At 39.3% G+C, this 16,742-nt stretch overlaps 1 protein-coding gene across 1 annotated transcript in view; it reads right to left on the minus strand.

The window, feature by feature from the left end:
- LOC121504650 (voltage-gated potassium channel subunit beta-2-like) overlaps positions 1-16,742 on the minus strand; it is a 63,660-nt gene that overhangs the window by 20,572 nt on the left and 26,346 nt on the right. Inside the window, exons 4-8 of the mRNA XM_041779635.1 lie at positions 15,422-15,459; positions 15,233-15,312; positions 11,568-11,612; positions 9,760-9,804; positions 9,637-9,680 (exon numbers count right to left, since the gene is read on the minus strand). Of these exons, the coding sequence (XP_041635569.1) occupies positions 9,637-9,680; positions 9,760-9,804; positions 11,568-11,612; positions 15,233-15,312; positions 15,422-15,459 (252 nt within the window). The remainder of the gene's footprint in view (positions 1-9,636; positions 9,681-9,759; positions 9,805-11,567; positions 11,613-15,232; positions 15,313-15,421; positions 15,460-16,742) is intronic.

The raw sequence follows: 16,742 nt of genomic DNA on the forward strand, positions 1-16,742 counted from the left end.
TATACCTTATTAGAAACCCTTCAACATCAACAAGAACCTTCTATACCTTATCAGGAACCCTTAAACATCAACAAGAACCTTCTATACCTTATCAGGAACCCTTAAAATCAACAAGAACCTTCTATACCTTATCAGGAACCTTGAAACATCAACAAGAACCTTCTATACCTTATCAGGAACCCTTAAAATCAACAAGAACCTTCTATACCTTATCAGGAACCCTTAAACTTCAACAAGAACCTTCTATACCTTATCAGGAACCCTTAAAATCAACAAGAACCTTCTATACCTTATCAGGAACCTTGAAACATCAACAAGAACCTTCTATACCTTATCAGGAACCTTGAGACATCAACAAGAACCTTCTATACCCTATCAGGAACCTTGAAACATCAACAAGAACCTTCTATACCTTATCAGGAACATTCAACATCAACAAGAACCCTCTATACCTTATCAGGAACCCTTAAACATCAACAAGAACCCTCTCTACTTTATCAGGAACCCTTGACATCAACACGAACCTTCTATATCTTATCAGGAACCTTGAAACTTCAACAAGAACCTTCTATACCTTATCAGGAACCCTTTAACAACAATAAGAACCTTCTATACCTTATCAGGAACCCTTAAACATCAACAAGAACCTTATATATCTTATCAGGAACCTTGAAACTTCAATAAGAACCTTCTATACCTTAACAGGAACCTTTAAACATAAACAAGAACCATAAATACCTTATCAGGAACCTTGAAACATCAACAAGAACCTTCTATACCTTATCAGAAACCTTGAAACTTCAACAGGAACCTTCTATACCTATCAGGAACCCCTTGACAACAATAAGAACCTTCTTTACCTTATCAGGAACCCTTAAACATCAACAAGAACCTTATATATCTTATCAGGAACCTTGAAACTTCAACAAGAACCTTCTATACCTATCAGGAACCTTGACAACAATAAGAACCTTCTATACCTTATCAGGAACCCTTAAACATCAACAAGAACCTTATATATCTTATCAGGAACCTTGAAACATCAACAAGAACCTTCTATACCTTAACAGGAACCTTTAAACATCAACAAGAACCATAAATACCTTATCAGGAACCTTGAAACATCAACAAGAACCTTCTATACCTTATCAGGAACCTTGAAACTTCAACAAAAACCTTCTATACCTTAACAGGAACCTTTTCACATCAACAAGAACCATTAATATCTTATCAGGAAGGCTTTAAACATCAACAAGAACCTTCTATACCTTATCAGGAACCCTTCAAACATCAACAAGAACCTTCTTTACCCTATCAGGAACCCTTAGACATCAACAAGAACCTTCTATATCTTATCAGAAACCTTGAAACTTCAACAAGAACCTTCTACACCTTATCAGGAACCTTCAAACATTAACAAGAACCTTTACACCTCACTGTGAAAGTTTAAACATTACAGTAGAATATTCGTAAACCTCACCAGGAACCTTTTTAACCTCAAGAGAATGTTCCTTTCAAATGTTTTCAGAGGCTATCATAGTTAAAGTTTAGAGGGTTCCACCAGAACCATTCTAAAAGTGTTTGGGTATTCAGACAGCCTCGGCTTAGCCCTGTGGTTCCATTCTTATCAGGTAGATAAGGTATCTGTGGAACTGGAACTGAAGCGTCATGTACTGGTCAGACTGGTATGGTTCCGTACGGACCCCCTGCTCCACACTTAGACCCACTGTAGACGACAGAACGCTGTCTAAAGAACATGTTCCTGTCTCCTTCAATAAAGGATGGAATAATAAACGCTGTTTGTTTGCTGCTGATGTTGGAGTCTGTCGGCCGGATCGCGCTCGCCGTCTTTGTGGTTAAATTTAGCGTTAAACATTTCACAGAGTGATTGAAGTCAACAGAACGGTTCCAGCTTCAGCAGGACAGATGATTGATGCTGCACGCTCCTCTCTGAGTCTCTGTCAAACTCCTAATCCAGTCCTGGTGTGACTGAGCCTCTTAAAGCCTCCACGACCTCCGCCGCCACCAGAGGACACTGATGCCCCCCCCCCCGTGTAATTAGTGCAGATCTTCCCTCGCTCTAATCAGCCCTCGCTCGCCCTCTGAATGAGTCTAAAGATCTGAGGCTGCAGAATCAGGACTGTCAGAAAAGCTCCTTTATTTACAAAACCTCAGCACTGATCTTTAATTCAGGAGGTCCAAACTGTGGCCCGTGGGCTAACTATGGCCCATGGTCTAATGTTCTGTTAATGTAGACCAAGTTACCTTTAAATCAGGAGGTCCAAACTGTGGCCCGTGGGCTAACTATGGCCCATGGTCTAATGTTCTGTTAATGTAGACCATGTTATCTTTAAATCAGGAGGTCCAAACTGTGGCCCGTGGGCTAACTATGGCCCATGGTCTAATGTTCTGTTAATGTAGACCAAGTTACCTTTAAATCAGGAGGTCCAAACTGTGGCCCGTGGGCTAACTATGGCCCATGGTCTAATGTTCTGTTAATGTAGACCATGTTACCTTTAAATCAGGAGGTCCAAACTGTGGCCCGTGGGCTAACTATGGCCCATGGTCTAATGTTCTGTTAATGTAGACCATGTTATCTTTAAATCAGGAGGTCCAAACTGCGGCCCGTGGGCTAACTATGGCCCATGGTCTAATGTTCTGTTAATGTAGACCAAGTTACCTTTAAATCAGGAGGTCCAAACTGTGGCCCGTGGGCTAACTATGGCCCATGGTCTAATGTTCTGTTAATGTAGACCATGTTACCTTTAAATCAGGAGGTCCAAACTGTGGCCCGTGGGCTAACTATGGCCCATGGTCTAATGTTCTGTTAATGTAGACCAAGTTACCTTTAAATCAGGAGGCCCAAACTGTGGCCCGTGGGCTAACTATGGCCCATGGTCTAATGTTCTGTTAATGCAGACCATGTTACCTTTAAATCAGGAGGCCCAAACTGTGGCCCGTGGGCTAACTATGGCCCATGGTCTAATGTTCTGTTAATGCAGACCATGTTACCTTTAAATCAGGAGGCCCAAACTGTGGCCCGTGGGCTAACTATGGCCCATGGTCTAATGTTCTGTTAATGCAGACCATGTTACCTTTAAATCAGGAGGCCCAAACTGTGGCCCGTGGGCTAACTATGGCCCATGGTCTAATGTTCTGTTAATGTAGACCATGTTACCTTTAAATCAGGAGGTCCAAACTGTGGCCCGTGGGCTAACTATGGCCCATGGTCTAATGTTCTGTTAATGTAGACCATGTTACCTTTAAATCAGGAGGTCCAAACTTTGGTCCTGACTGTTTCCATTTATTTTTAATCCATTAAAAAGGAGGGATCCATCCCCCCTAACCTGCCTTTATAACACCCTGAGAACTTTTAAGGAACTTTGAAATCCTTCATGGAAGTTTAACCTCACACACTAAAACCTTTGAAACATCCAAAGTACACCTTTAGAACCCTCTTCAAAACCCCCACAAGAACCTTTAAAATCTTACTTAGAACCTTTAATTGCTTGACAAGAACCATTAACCTTAGCAAGCTCCTTTGTAGCCTTAACAAGAACCTTTAAAACCTCCCTAAGAACCTTTAAAATCTCAACAAGAACCTTTAATTCCTTAACAAGAACCTTTAAAATCTTACTAAGAACCTTTAAAATCTCACTGAGAACCATTAACATTAGCAGGATCCTTGGTAACCTCAATAAGGACCTTTAAAATCTCACTAAGAACCATTAACATTAGCAGGATCCTTGGTAACCTCAAAAAGAACCTTTAAAATCTCACTAAGAACCATTAACATTAGCAGGATCCTTGGTAACCTCAAAAAGAACCTTTAAAATCTCACTAAGAACCATTAACATTAGCAGGATCCTTGGTAACCTCAATAAGGACCTTTAAAATCTCACTAAGAACCATTAACATTAGCAGGATCCTTGGTAACCTCAATAAGAACCTTTAAAATCTCACTGAGAACCATTAACATTAGCAGGATCCTTGGTAACCTCAATAAGGACCTTTAAAATCTCACTGAGAACCATTAACATTAGCAGGATCCTTGGTAACCTCAATAAGGACCTTTAAAATCTCACTAAGAACCATTAACATTAGCAGGATCCTTGGTAACCTCAATAAGGACCTTTAAAATCTCACTAAGAACCATTAACATTAGCAGGATCCTTGGTAACCTCAATAAGGACCTTTAAAATCTCACTAAGAACCATTAACATTAGCAGGATCCTTGGTAACCTCAATAAGGACCTTTAAAATCTCACTTAGAACCATTAACATTAGCAGGATCCTTGGTAACCTCAATAAGGACCTTTAAAATCTCACTAAGAACCATTAACATTAGCAGGATCCTTGGTAACCTCAATAAGGACCTTTAAAATCTCACTAAGAACCATTAACATTAGCAGGATCCTTGGTAACCTCAATAAGGACCTTTAAAATCTCACTAAGAACCATTAACATTAGCAGGATCCTTGGTAACCTCAATAAGGACCTTTAAAATCTCACTAAGAACCATTAACATTAGCAGGATCCTTGGTAACCTCAATAAGGACCTTTAAAATCTCACTGAGAACCATTAACATTAGCAGGATCCTTGGTAACCTCAATAAGGACCTTTAAAATCTCACTGAGAACCATTAACATTAGCAGGATCCTTGGTAACCTCAATAAGGACCTTTAAAATCTCACTAAGAACCATTAACATTAGCAGGATCCTTGGTAACCTCAATAAGGACCTTTAAAATCTCACTAAGAACCATTAACATTAGCAGGATCCTTGGTAACCTCAATAAGGACCTTTAAAATCTCACTAGGAACCATTAACATTAGCAGGATCCTTGGTAACCTCAATAAGGACCTTTAAAATCTCACAAAGAACCATTAACATTAGCAGGATCCTTGGTAACCTCAATAAGGACCTTTAAAATCTCACTAAGAACCATTAACATTAGCAGGATCCTTGGTAACCTCAATAAGGACCTTTAAAATCTCACTAAGAACCATTAACATTAGCAGGATCCTTGGTAACCTCAATAAGGACCTTTAAAATCTCACTAAGAACCATTAACATTAGCAGGATCCTTGGTAACCTCAATAAGGACCTTTAAAATCTCACTAAGAACCGTTTAAATTTCACCAAGATCTATGACAACCTCAAAGGGGAACCTTTAACCTCAGCAAGATCCTTCAATACCTCAACAAGTAAGCTTAAAATCCCACCAGGAACCTTTTAATAACTTAATAAGAAAACAACAAGAACATTTGCTAGCTAAACAAGAACCTTAATTATTTCAACAGGAACCTTTATTATCTCAACAAGAACCTTTAATATCTCAACAAAAACCTTTGATATCTCAACAGGAACCTTATTATCTCAACAAGAACCTTCAATATCTCAACAAGAACCTTTGATATCTCAACATGAACCTTTGATATCTCAACATGAACCTTTAAAATCTTACTTAGAACCTTTAATTGCTTGACAAGAACCATTAACCTTAGCAAGCTCCTTTGTAGCCTTAACAAGAACCTTTAAAACCTCCCTAAGAACCTTTAAAATCTCAACAAGAACCTTTAATTCCTTAACAAGAACCTTTAAAATCTTACTAAGAACCTTTAAAATCTCACTGAGAACCATTAACATTAGCAGGATCCTTGGTAACCTCAATAAGGACCTTTAAAATCTCACTAAGAACCATTAACATTAGCAGGATCCTTGGTAACCTCAAAAAGAACCTTTAAAATCTCACTAAGAACCATTAACATTAGCATGATCCTTTGTAACCTCAATAAGAAACTTTAAAATCTCTCTAAGAACCATTAACATTAGCAGGATCCTTGGTAACCTCAATAAGGACCTTTAAAATCTCACTAAGAACCATTAACATTAGCAGGATCCTTGGTAACCTCAATAAGAACCTTTAAAATCTCACTGAGAACCATTAACATTAGCAGGATCCTTGGTAACCTCAATAAGGACCTTTAAAATCTCACTGAGAACCATTAACATTAGCAGGATCCTTGGTAACCTCAATAAGGACCTTTAAAATCTCACTAAGAACCATTAACATTAGCAGGATCCTTGGTAACCTCAATAAGGACCTTTAAAATCTCACTAAGAACCATTAACATTAGCAGGATCCTTGGTAACCTCAATAAGGACCTTTAAAATCTCACTAAGAACCATTAACATTAGCAGGATCCTTGGTAACCTCAATAAGGACCTTTAAAATCTCACTAGGAACCATTAACATTAGCAGGATCCTTGGTAACCTCAATAAGGACCTTTAAAATCTCACTAAGAACCATTAACATTAGCAGGATCCTTGGTAACCTCAATAAGGACCTTTAAAATCTCACTAAGAACCATTAACATTAGCAGGATCCTTGGTAACCTCAATAAGGACCTTTAAAATCTCACTAAGAACCATTAACATTAGCAGGATCCTTGGTAACCTCAATAAGGACCTTTAAAATCTCACTAAGAACCATTAACATTAGCAGGATCCTTGGTAACCTCAATAAGGACCTTTAAAATCTCACTGAGAACCATTAACATTAGCAGGATCCTTGGTAACCTCAATAAGGACCTTTAAAATCTCACTGAGAACCATTAACATTAGCAGGATCCTTGGTAACCTCAATAAGGACCTTTAAAATCTCACTAAGAACCATTAACATTAGCAGGATCCTTGGTAACCTCAATAAGGACCTTTAAAATCTCACTAAGAACCATTAACATTAGCAGGATCCTTGGTAACCTCAATAAGGACCTTTAAAATCTCACTAAGAACCATTAACATTAGCAGGATCCTTGGTAACCTCAATAAGGACCTTTAAAATCTCACTAGGAACCATTAACATTAGCAGGATCCTTGGTAACCTCAATAAGGACCTTTAAAATCTCACAAAGAACCATTAACATTAGCAGGATCCTTGGTAACCTCAATAAGGACCTTTAAAATCTCACTAAGAACCATTAACATTAGCAGGATCCTTGGTAACCTCAATAAGGACCTTTAAAATCTCACTAAGAACCATTAACATTAGCAGGATCCTTGGTAACCTCAATAAGGACCTTTAAAATCTCACTAAGAACCATTAACATTAGCAGGATCCTTGGTAACCTCAATAAGGACCTTTAAAATCTCACTAAGAACCGTTTAAATTTCACCAAGATCTATGACAACCTCAAAGGGGAACCTTTAACCTCAGCAAGATCCTTCAATACCTCAACAAGTAAGCTTAAAATCCCACCAGGAACCTTTTAATAACTTAATAAGAAAACAACAAGAACATTTGCTAGCTAAACAAGAACCTTAATTATTTCAACAGGAACCTTTATTATCTCAACAAGAACCTTTAATATCTCAACAAAAACCTTTGATATCTCAACAGGAACCTTATTATCTCAACAAGAACCTTCAATATCTCAACAAGAACCTTTGATATCTCAACATGAACCTTTGATATCTCAACATGAACCTTTAATATCTCAGCAAGAACCTTTAATACCTCAACATGAACCTTTAATACCTCAACATTAACCTTTGATATCTAAACAAGAACCTTTAATATCCCAACAAGAACCCTAATTATCTCAACAAGAACCTTTAATACCTCAACAGGAACCTTCTTTACCTTCATAACAGTCTTTAAAACCTCAGATCCCTTTGAACTATAACTAGAACACTGAAAACCTCAAAGTGCCTTTAAAATATCATTTAGAAACTTTAACCTTAAACAGAATCTTAAATACCTTTATAGAACTGTATACACCTTAAAAAGAACCTTATATATCTTAAAAAGAACCGTATACACCTTAAAGGGTACCGTATACACCTTAAAATGAACCGTATACACCTTAAAGAGTACTGCATACACCTTAAAGAGTACTGTATACACCTTAAAATGAACCGTATACACCTTAAAGAGTACTGCATACACCTTGAAGAGTACTGTATACACCTTAAAATGAACCGTATACACCTTAAAGAGTACTGCATACACCTTAAAGAGTACTGTATACACCTTAAAATGAACTGTATACACCTTAAAGAGTACCGTATACACCTTCAAATGAACTGTATACACCTTAAAGAGTACCGTATATACACCTTCAAATGAACTATATACACCTTAAAGAGTACCGTATACACCTTAAAATGAACCATATACACCTTAAAGAGTACTGTATACACCTTCAAATGAACCATATACACCTTAAAGAGTACCGTATACACCTTAAAATGAACCATATACACCTTAAAGAGTACCGTATACACCTTAAAATGAACCATATACACCTTAAAGAGTACTGTATACACCTTCAAATGAACTGTATACACCTTCATGAGTACCGTATACACCTTCAAATGAACCGTATACACCTTAAAGAGTACCGTATACACCTTAAAGAGTACTGTATACACCTTAAAATGAACCGTATACACCTTAAAGAGTACCGTATAAACCTTAAAATGAACCGTATACACCTTAAAGAGTACCGTATACACCTTGAAATGAACTGTATACACCTTAAAGAGTACTGTATACACCTTGAAATGAACCGTATACACCTTAAAGAGTACCGTATACACCTTAAAGAGTACTGTATACACCTTAAAATGAACCGTATACACCTTAAAGAGTACCGTATACACCTTAAAGAGTACTGTATACACCTTAAAATGAACTGTACACACCTTCAAATGAACTGTATACACCTTCATGAGTACCGTATACACCTTAAAATGAACCATATACACCTTAAAGAGTACCGTATACACCTTAAAATGAACCGTATACACCTTAGAGAGTACAGTATACACCTTTAAGAGTACTGTATACACCTTCAAATGAACTGTATACACCTTAAAGAGTACCGTATACACCTTAAAATGAACCGTATACACCTTAAAGAGTACTGTATACACCTTAAAGAGTACTGTATACACCTTAAAATGAACTGTATACACCTTAAAGAGTACTGTATACACCTTAAAATGAACTGTATACACCTTAAAGAGTACTGTATACACCTTAAAATGAACTGTATACACCTTAAAGAGTACCGTATACACCTTAAAGAGTACTGTATACACATTAAAGAGTACTGTATACACCTTCAAATGAACTGTATACACCTTAAAGAGTACTGTATACACCTTAAAATGAACCGTATACACCTTAAAGAGTACTGTATACACCTTAAAATGAACTGTATACACCTTAAAGACTACCGTATACACCTTAAAGAGTACTGTATACACCTTCAAATGAACTGTATACACCTTAAAGAGTACTGTATACACCTTAAAATGAACCGTATACACCTTAAAGACTACTGTATACACCTTAAAGACTACCGTATACACCTTAAAGATTTCTGCTGTGTGCACTACGACACGCTGTATTCTTTAGAAGGAAGCGACCATATTTGGATGGGAGGGCGAAGAGGAGCATAGGTTTTCCCCAGCCACGCCCCCTTGACCAAACATGGTCATTTCATGTCCCAGGAGACCATGACAGTAAAAACCAGACCCTGACGTTCTAGCCTCATTAGAACCAGACAGATCTGGATCCAAACCTGATGAGGTTCTGAACTACAAACATTAAAACGGCGTGTACCTTCGATGATGTGTTTCCGTGACAACCCTCGCTCTGTTTCCGCCCTGCGGACACACAAACACAGGCGTCAGCACACACATTAACGAGGTGTCAGAGACTGATGCTGATTGGTCAATCACTCACTGTCCGCCCCAGTAGATCTTCGTGGTGACCACGTAGCTCGACCGCCTGGTAGAGGGGGAGAGAGAGAGCGGGTTATTTACAGCGGCGGTGGTGTGGCGGTGTCAGCATCAGTTACTGTGAGAGATGGGGGGAGATTAAAAGGACTGATGAAGGAGACGGATGGAGAGGAAAAACGCTGAGTCACATCTGAAGGTCCGCTCTGATCCTACATGTAAACAAACGGCGTTCTGATTATCTAGACGGTGGCGCTCTGCAAACATCTCTGACGGCGGTTATTAATAGATCCTGATGATTTCTGAAGTTTAAATAAAGATCTGAGACGCTCCAGCAGCAGAAAAGAAAAACTACTAAAAACTACAGTCAGCTGTTCCCTGAACGCATCCCTCTGGTGCCTTCACTAACTTCCAGATCAGACAACCATGAGGAGGAGGGTTCAAGGGTCCGTTAGGTCCCTGGGCCAGGTGGACCCAGTGTGGCCCCCCTCCTCCAGTAACGCCGGTAGATCCTAACGTGAGACACAAACCAACGATAGGGGGCGCTCACAGCTGCCTAGAGATCAGTGTTAAACTAACACAAGCTTTCACAAAACAAAACAGATCAGACCATAAAAATCTGAATAATCAGAGCCCACCATCCACCAGTCAAAGAGCTGCTGGTGTCACTGGGAGCTGTGGGGACTGGGAGGCAGACTATGGTGTCTGCCTGCATCCAATCAGGGGGCAGCAATCGGTAGAAACAACCAATCAGCCCACAGCACCTGCATCAGCTCCTCACAGCACAGACACACCCACAGGCTGCAGGGGAGGGGCCAGACAGCCCACAGACTAAAAGGGAGGGGGCAGACACACCCACAGGCTGCAGGGGAGGGGCCAGACACACTTACAGATTAAAGGGGAGGGGCCAAACACGCCCACAGACTAAAGAGGAGGGGCCAGACACACCCACAGACTGCAGGGGAGGGGCCAGACAGCCCACAGACTAAAAGGGAGGGGGCAGACACACCCACAGGCTGCAGGGGAGGGGCCAGACACACTTACAGATTAAAGGGGAGGGGCCAGACACACCAACAGGCTGCAGGGGAGGGGCCAGACACACTTACAGATTAAAGGGGAGGGGCCAGACAGCCCACAGACTAAAAGGGAGAGGGCAGACACACCCTCAGACTGCAGGGGAGGGGCCAGACAGCCCACAGACTAAAAGGGAGGGGGCAGACACACACAGACTAAAAGGGAGGGGGCAGACACACCCTCAGACTGCAGGGGAGGGGCCAGACAGCCCACAGACTAAAAGGGAGGGGGCAGACACACCCTCAGACTGCAGGGGAGGGGCCAGACAGCCCACAGACTAAAAGGGAGGGGGCAGACACACACAGACTAAAGAGGAGGGGCCAGACACAGCCCACAGACTGCAGGGGAGGGGCCAGACACACTTACAGATTAAAGGGGAGGGGCCAAACACGCCCACAGACTGCAGGGGTGGGGCTATACTGCTCGCAGCCCTGGTTAATTTTGACCCTTCAGTGAGAAAACTCCACCTATGGTTGAGTTTGATGTTCTGTTTCAGGGCTGAGGTTCTCTCTATCATCCAAGAGGGTCTGGCTGCAGCCCTCGAGCAAACCTCTTCGCTGGGGCGTTCAGCTGGAGACCTCTACGGGGGGGCGAAACCTCTTCGCTGGGGCGTGATGTACATTGCCCAAGCCTGGGCGTGCAGCGTGTTAGCTGTTGTTAGCATGACTACACCGCTGTGCTTATGACACATTAGCATAGCCCTGTATGCTGGACCACTTAGAGAAGATGAACGATGTTTACCTCCATGCTTTCTTCTTCAGGATGTTTCCCAGCGTGGTCTCAGCCCTGAAACACAAACAGATCACCTGTGATCCATGATGAACTCAGCAGATCTGACCATCAGCAGTAATTAATGACCAAGTTTCAGAGGGAACTCTCCCAGAACCCTCAGCTGTCCTCAGTCCTGGGTCATAGTTCTGAGCTCAGATGTTCTACAGGGGAACTTTGATCCACAGGTGGAACAGGGACCACCTCTGTTCTTTGATTACACTGAGTCTGGGTTCCTTTGGCATCAGAGGAAAGAGTTTAGGAAGGAAGAGTCCCAACGTGGTCAAAACGTGAGGGCCGCAACAGAAACATCAGACTGACGGGGTTCCTCAGCTTTAGGGTACTAAAGTTAGACCACACAGGTCCACTAAAGGCTCAGGTATGATGACTGACGACTGGGCTTAGGAAGGTTCTTACAAAAGGTTCTTGTTGATGTTTAAAGGTTCTTGTTGGGAGTTCAAGGGTTCTTGTTGATATCTAAAGGTTCTTAATGAAAGTTAGAAGGTTCCTACTGATATTTAAAGGTTCTTGTTGTTATCTAAAGGTTCTTGTTGATATCTGAAGGTTCTTGTTGATATCTGAAGGTTCTTGTTGTTATCTAAAGGTTCTTGTTGATATCTGAAGGTTCTTGTTGATATCTAAAGGTTCTTGTTGATATCTAAAGGTTCTTGTTGTTATCTAAAGGTTCCTATTGATATTTAAAGGTTCTTGTTGTTATCTAAAGGTTCTTGTTGTTATCTAAAGGTTCTTGTTGATATCTGAAGGTTCTTGTTGATATCTAAAGGTTCTTGTTGATATCTAAAGGTTCTTGTTGTTATCTAAAGGTTCCTATTGATATTTAAAGGTTCTTGTTGTTATCTAAAGGTTCTTGTTGATATCTGAAGGTTCTTGTTGATATCTAAAGGTTCTTGTTGATATTTAAAGGTTCTTGTTGATATCTAAAGGTTCTTGTTGTTATCTAAAGGTTCCTATTGATATTTAAAGGTTCTTGTTGTTATCTAAAGGTTCTTGTTGTTATCTAAAGGTTCCTACTGATATTTAAAGGTTCTTGTTGATATCTAAAGGTTCTTGTTGATATCTAAAGGTTCTTGTTGATATCTGAAGGTTCTTGTTGTTATCTAAAGGTTCTTGTTGATATCTGAAGGTTCTTGTTGATATCTAAAGGTTCTTGTTGTTATCTAAAGGTTCCTACTGATATTTAAAGGTTCTTGTTGATATCTAAAGGTTCTTGTTGATATCTAAAGGTTCTTGTTGATATCTGAAGGTTCTTGTTGATATCTAAAGGTTCTTGTTGATATCTGAAGGTTCTTGTTGATATCTAAAGGTTCTTGTTGTTATCTAAAGGTTCCTACTGATATTTAAAGGTTCTTGTTGATATCTAAAGGTTCTTGTTGTTATCTAAAGGTTCCTACTGATATTTAAAGGTTCTTGTTGATATCTAAAGGTTCTTGTTGTTATCTAAAGGTTCTTGTTGTTATCTAAAGGTTCCTACTGATATTTAAAGGTTCTTGTTGATATCTAAAGGTTCTTGTTGATATTTAAAGGTTCTTGTTGATATCTAAAGGTTCTTGTTGTTATCTAAAGGTTCCTATTGATATTTAAAGGTTCTTGTTGTTATCTAAAGGTTCTTGTTGTTATCTAAAGGTTCCTACTGATATTTAAAGGTTCTTGTTGATATCTAAAGGTTCTTGTTGATATCTAAAGGTTCTTGTTGATATCTGAAGGTTCTTGTTGTTATCTAAAGGTTCTTGTTGATATCTGAAGGTTCTTGTTGATATCTAAAGGTTCTTGTTGTTATCTAAAGGTTCCTACTGATATTTAAAGGTTCTTGTTGATATCTAAAGGTTCTTGTTGATATCTAAAGGTTCTTGTTGATATCTGAAGGTTCTTGTTGTTATCTAAAGGTTCTTGTTGATATCTGAAGGTTCTTGTTGATATCTAAAGGTTCTTGTTGTTATCTAAAGGTTCCTATTGATATTTAAAGGTTCTTGTTGTTATCTAAAGGTTCTTGTTGTTATCTAAAGGTTCCTACTGATATTTAAAGGTTCTTGTTGATATCTAAAGGTTCTTGTTGTTATCTAAAGGTTCTTGTTGTTATCTAAAGGTTCCTACTGATATTTAAAGGTTCTTGTTGATATCTAAAGGTTTTTGTTGGGAGTTAGAAGGTTTTTATTCAGACTTAGAGGGTTCTTGTTAAGAGTTCGAAGATTATTGTTGATGTTTAAAGGTTCTTGTTGGGAGTTAGAAGTTCTTGTTGGGAGTTCAAGGGTTCTTGTTAATATCTAAAGGTTCTTATTAAAAGTTAGAAGGTTCCTTTTGATATTTAAAGGTTCTTGTTGTTATCTTAAGGCTCTTGTTGGGAGTTAGAAGGTTTTTATTCAAACTTAGAGGGTTCTTGCTAGGAGTTTGAAGGTTACTGTTGATGTTTAAAGGTTCTTGTTGATATCTAAAGGTTCTTGTTGGGGCTTATAGGCATCTTGTTGGGACTTTGAAGGTTCTTGTTGATATCTAAAGGTTCTTGTTGAAAGTTAGAAGGTTCCTATTGATATTTAAAGGTTCTTGTTGATATCTAAACGTTCTTGTTTGGAGTTAGAAGGTTTTTATTCAAACTTAGAGGGTTCTTGTTGGGAGTTCGAAGGTTCTTGTTGATGTTTAATCTTGTTGTGAATTTGAAGGATATTGTTGATGTTTAAAGGTTCTTGTTGATATCTAAAGGTTCTTGTTAGGAGTTCTAAGGTTCTTGCTGGGACTTATAAGCTTTTTGTTGGGACTTAGAAGGTTCTTGTTGATATTTAAAGGTTCTTGTTGTTAACTTAAGGTTCTTGTGGGGAGTTAAAGGGTTCTTTTGAAATCTGAAATTTCTTGTTGATATTTAAAGGTTCCTGTGTATGTTGAAAGGTTCTTGTTAAGGTCTGAAGCTTCTTGTTTAGGTTCTGAAGTCTCTATTGAGGTTTTTAAGTGTTCTTGTTGAATTTTTTGGACACTTGTGGAGGCTTTAGATCTTTAGGAGGTTTCTATTTCAGGTGGATTTCAGACGTTTCAAAGAGTATGGTTTAGTAATCAAACTATTCATAGATTCTGAGATCCTTGTGCCCCTGTTCTGTCTCTGGTCTGTATCTGGTCCGCTCCTGGTTATACCCCAGTCTGTCTTTGGTCCGCCCCTGGTCTGTCCCTGGTCTGTCTCTGGGAGACGCTGACGGCTCATCTCCATATTCAAACACAAATAAGAGAACTGGAGGAAGGTTCTAGGCTTTGTAGGAGGGTTGGTGAAGAACATGATTATCAGAGTTTAAGTTCTAATATTGGCCAATGAAAATGGACCAGGGGCCAGAGCTGGACCACAGGCCACAGTTTGGACACCGGTGTCCTCTGGACATTGAAATGAGTGTGTAACCACTGATCATGTGCATGTCTGTCTGTGGTACGTTCCTCTTTTACTCTGAGGCGTTCTCTTTGTGGAGTTGCAGAACTGTTCCTGCAGGTTCCTCCTGGTTAAAGAGCGTCCTCACTCAAGGGTTAATGCACACGGCCTATTGTTGGGCTGTGAATGCACGTCCTAAATTTAAATCTGTGCTTAAAAGCAGGTGGAGAGAGACGGTCTGAAGGAGAGACAGGCAGGCAGACGGCCACTACTGTACCTCCCTGAGGCGTAAACCTCTGCCGTGTCGAACAAGTTCACTCCACTGTCGTAGGCCACCGTCATCACTCTCTCGGCCATCTACAGGGAGAGAGGCAGTAACCCACATTAGTGAGCAGAAACCTCCAGTAATGGTTATGTAATTGTTAGTTCATGCGTACAGCACACAGAGACACGCACACACCAGTACCTCATCAGAGATCTGAGAGCCAAACGTCACCCATGTTCCTGTCAGGAGAGAGAGAATGATTTATTTTATTTCATTGGTGTTAGAAGAACATCACTGAAGCTGTTCCCACCAGGAGGTCTGCTTCAGCTCACTACGGCTCAGTCTGACAACATCCACCCTTCTACGGTCAAAGTTTGGAAAGGAACCAAGAGAACCGAGCTGTGGTGGTCCAGCAACGTTCTGTTTGGGTTCCAAGAGAAACCTTTTTGACCGTAAAGATCAGAGCAGTAAACAAAGCAGAAACATCGTAGGTATCTGTGGGAAAGACAGGAGCTCCCTTTAAAGTCTACTAGAGCATGACATCATCAAAGGATGGAACGTTTATAAACATTAAAGGATGACATCATCAAAGGATGGAATATTTATGAACTTTAAATGATGACATCATCAAAGAGGGAAGATGGAATGTTTATAAACATTAAAGGATGACATCATCAAAGAGAGGATGGAACGTTTATAAACATTAAAGGATGACATCATCAAAGGATGGAATGTTTATGAACTTTAAATGATGACATCATCAAAGAGGGAAGATGGAATGTTTATAAACATTAAAGGATGACATCATCAAAGAGAGGATGGAATGTTTATATACTTTAAAGGATGACATCATCAAAGGATGGAATGTTTATATACTTTAAAGGATGACATCAAAGAGAGAGGATGGTAGTTTATATACTTTAAAGGATGACATCATCAAAGAGAGAGGATGGAATGTTTATATACTTTAAAGGATGACATCATCAAAGAGAGAGGATGGAATGTTTATATACTTTAAAGGATGACATCATCAAAGAGAGAGGATGGAATGTTTATATACTTTAAAGGATGACATCATCAAAGAGAGGATGGAATGTTTATATACTTTAAAGGATGACATCATCAAAGAGAGAGGATAGAATGTTTATATACCTTAAAGGATGACATCATCAAAGGATGGAATGTTTATGAACTTTAAATGATGACATCATCAAAGAGAGAGGATAGAATGTTTATATACTTTAAAGGATGACATCATCAAAGAGAGGATGGAATGTTTATATACTTTAAAGGATGACATCATCAAAGGATGGAATGTTTATAAACTTTAAATGATGACATCATCAAAGAGGGAAGATGGAATGTTTATAAACATTAAAGGATGACATCATCAAAGAGAGGATGGAATGTTTATATATTTTAAAGGATGACATCATCAAAGGATGGAATGTTTATATACTTTAAAGGATGACATCAAAGAGAGAGGATGGTAGTTTATATACTTTAAAGGATGACATCATCA

The sequence above is a fragment of the Cheilinus undulatus genome, linkage group 22 (assembly GCF_018320785.1).
Source record: "Cheilinus undulatus linkage group 22, ASM1832078v1, whole genome shotgun sequence".
Taxonomy (NCBI): domain Eukaryota; kingdom Metazoa; phylum Chordata; class Actinopteri; order Labriformes; family Labridae; genus Cheilinus; species Cheilinus undulatus.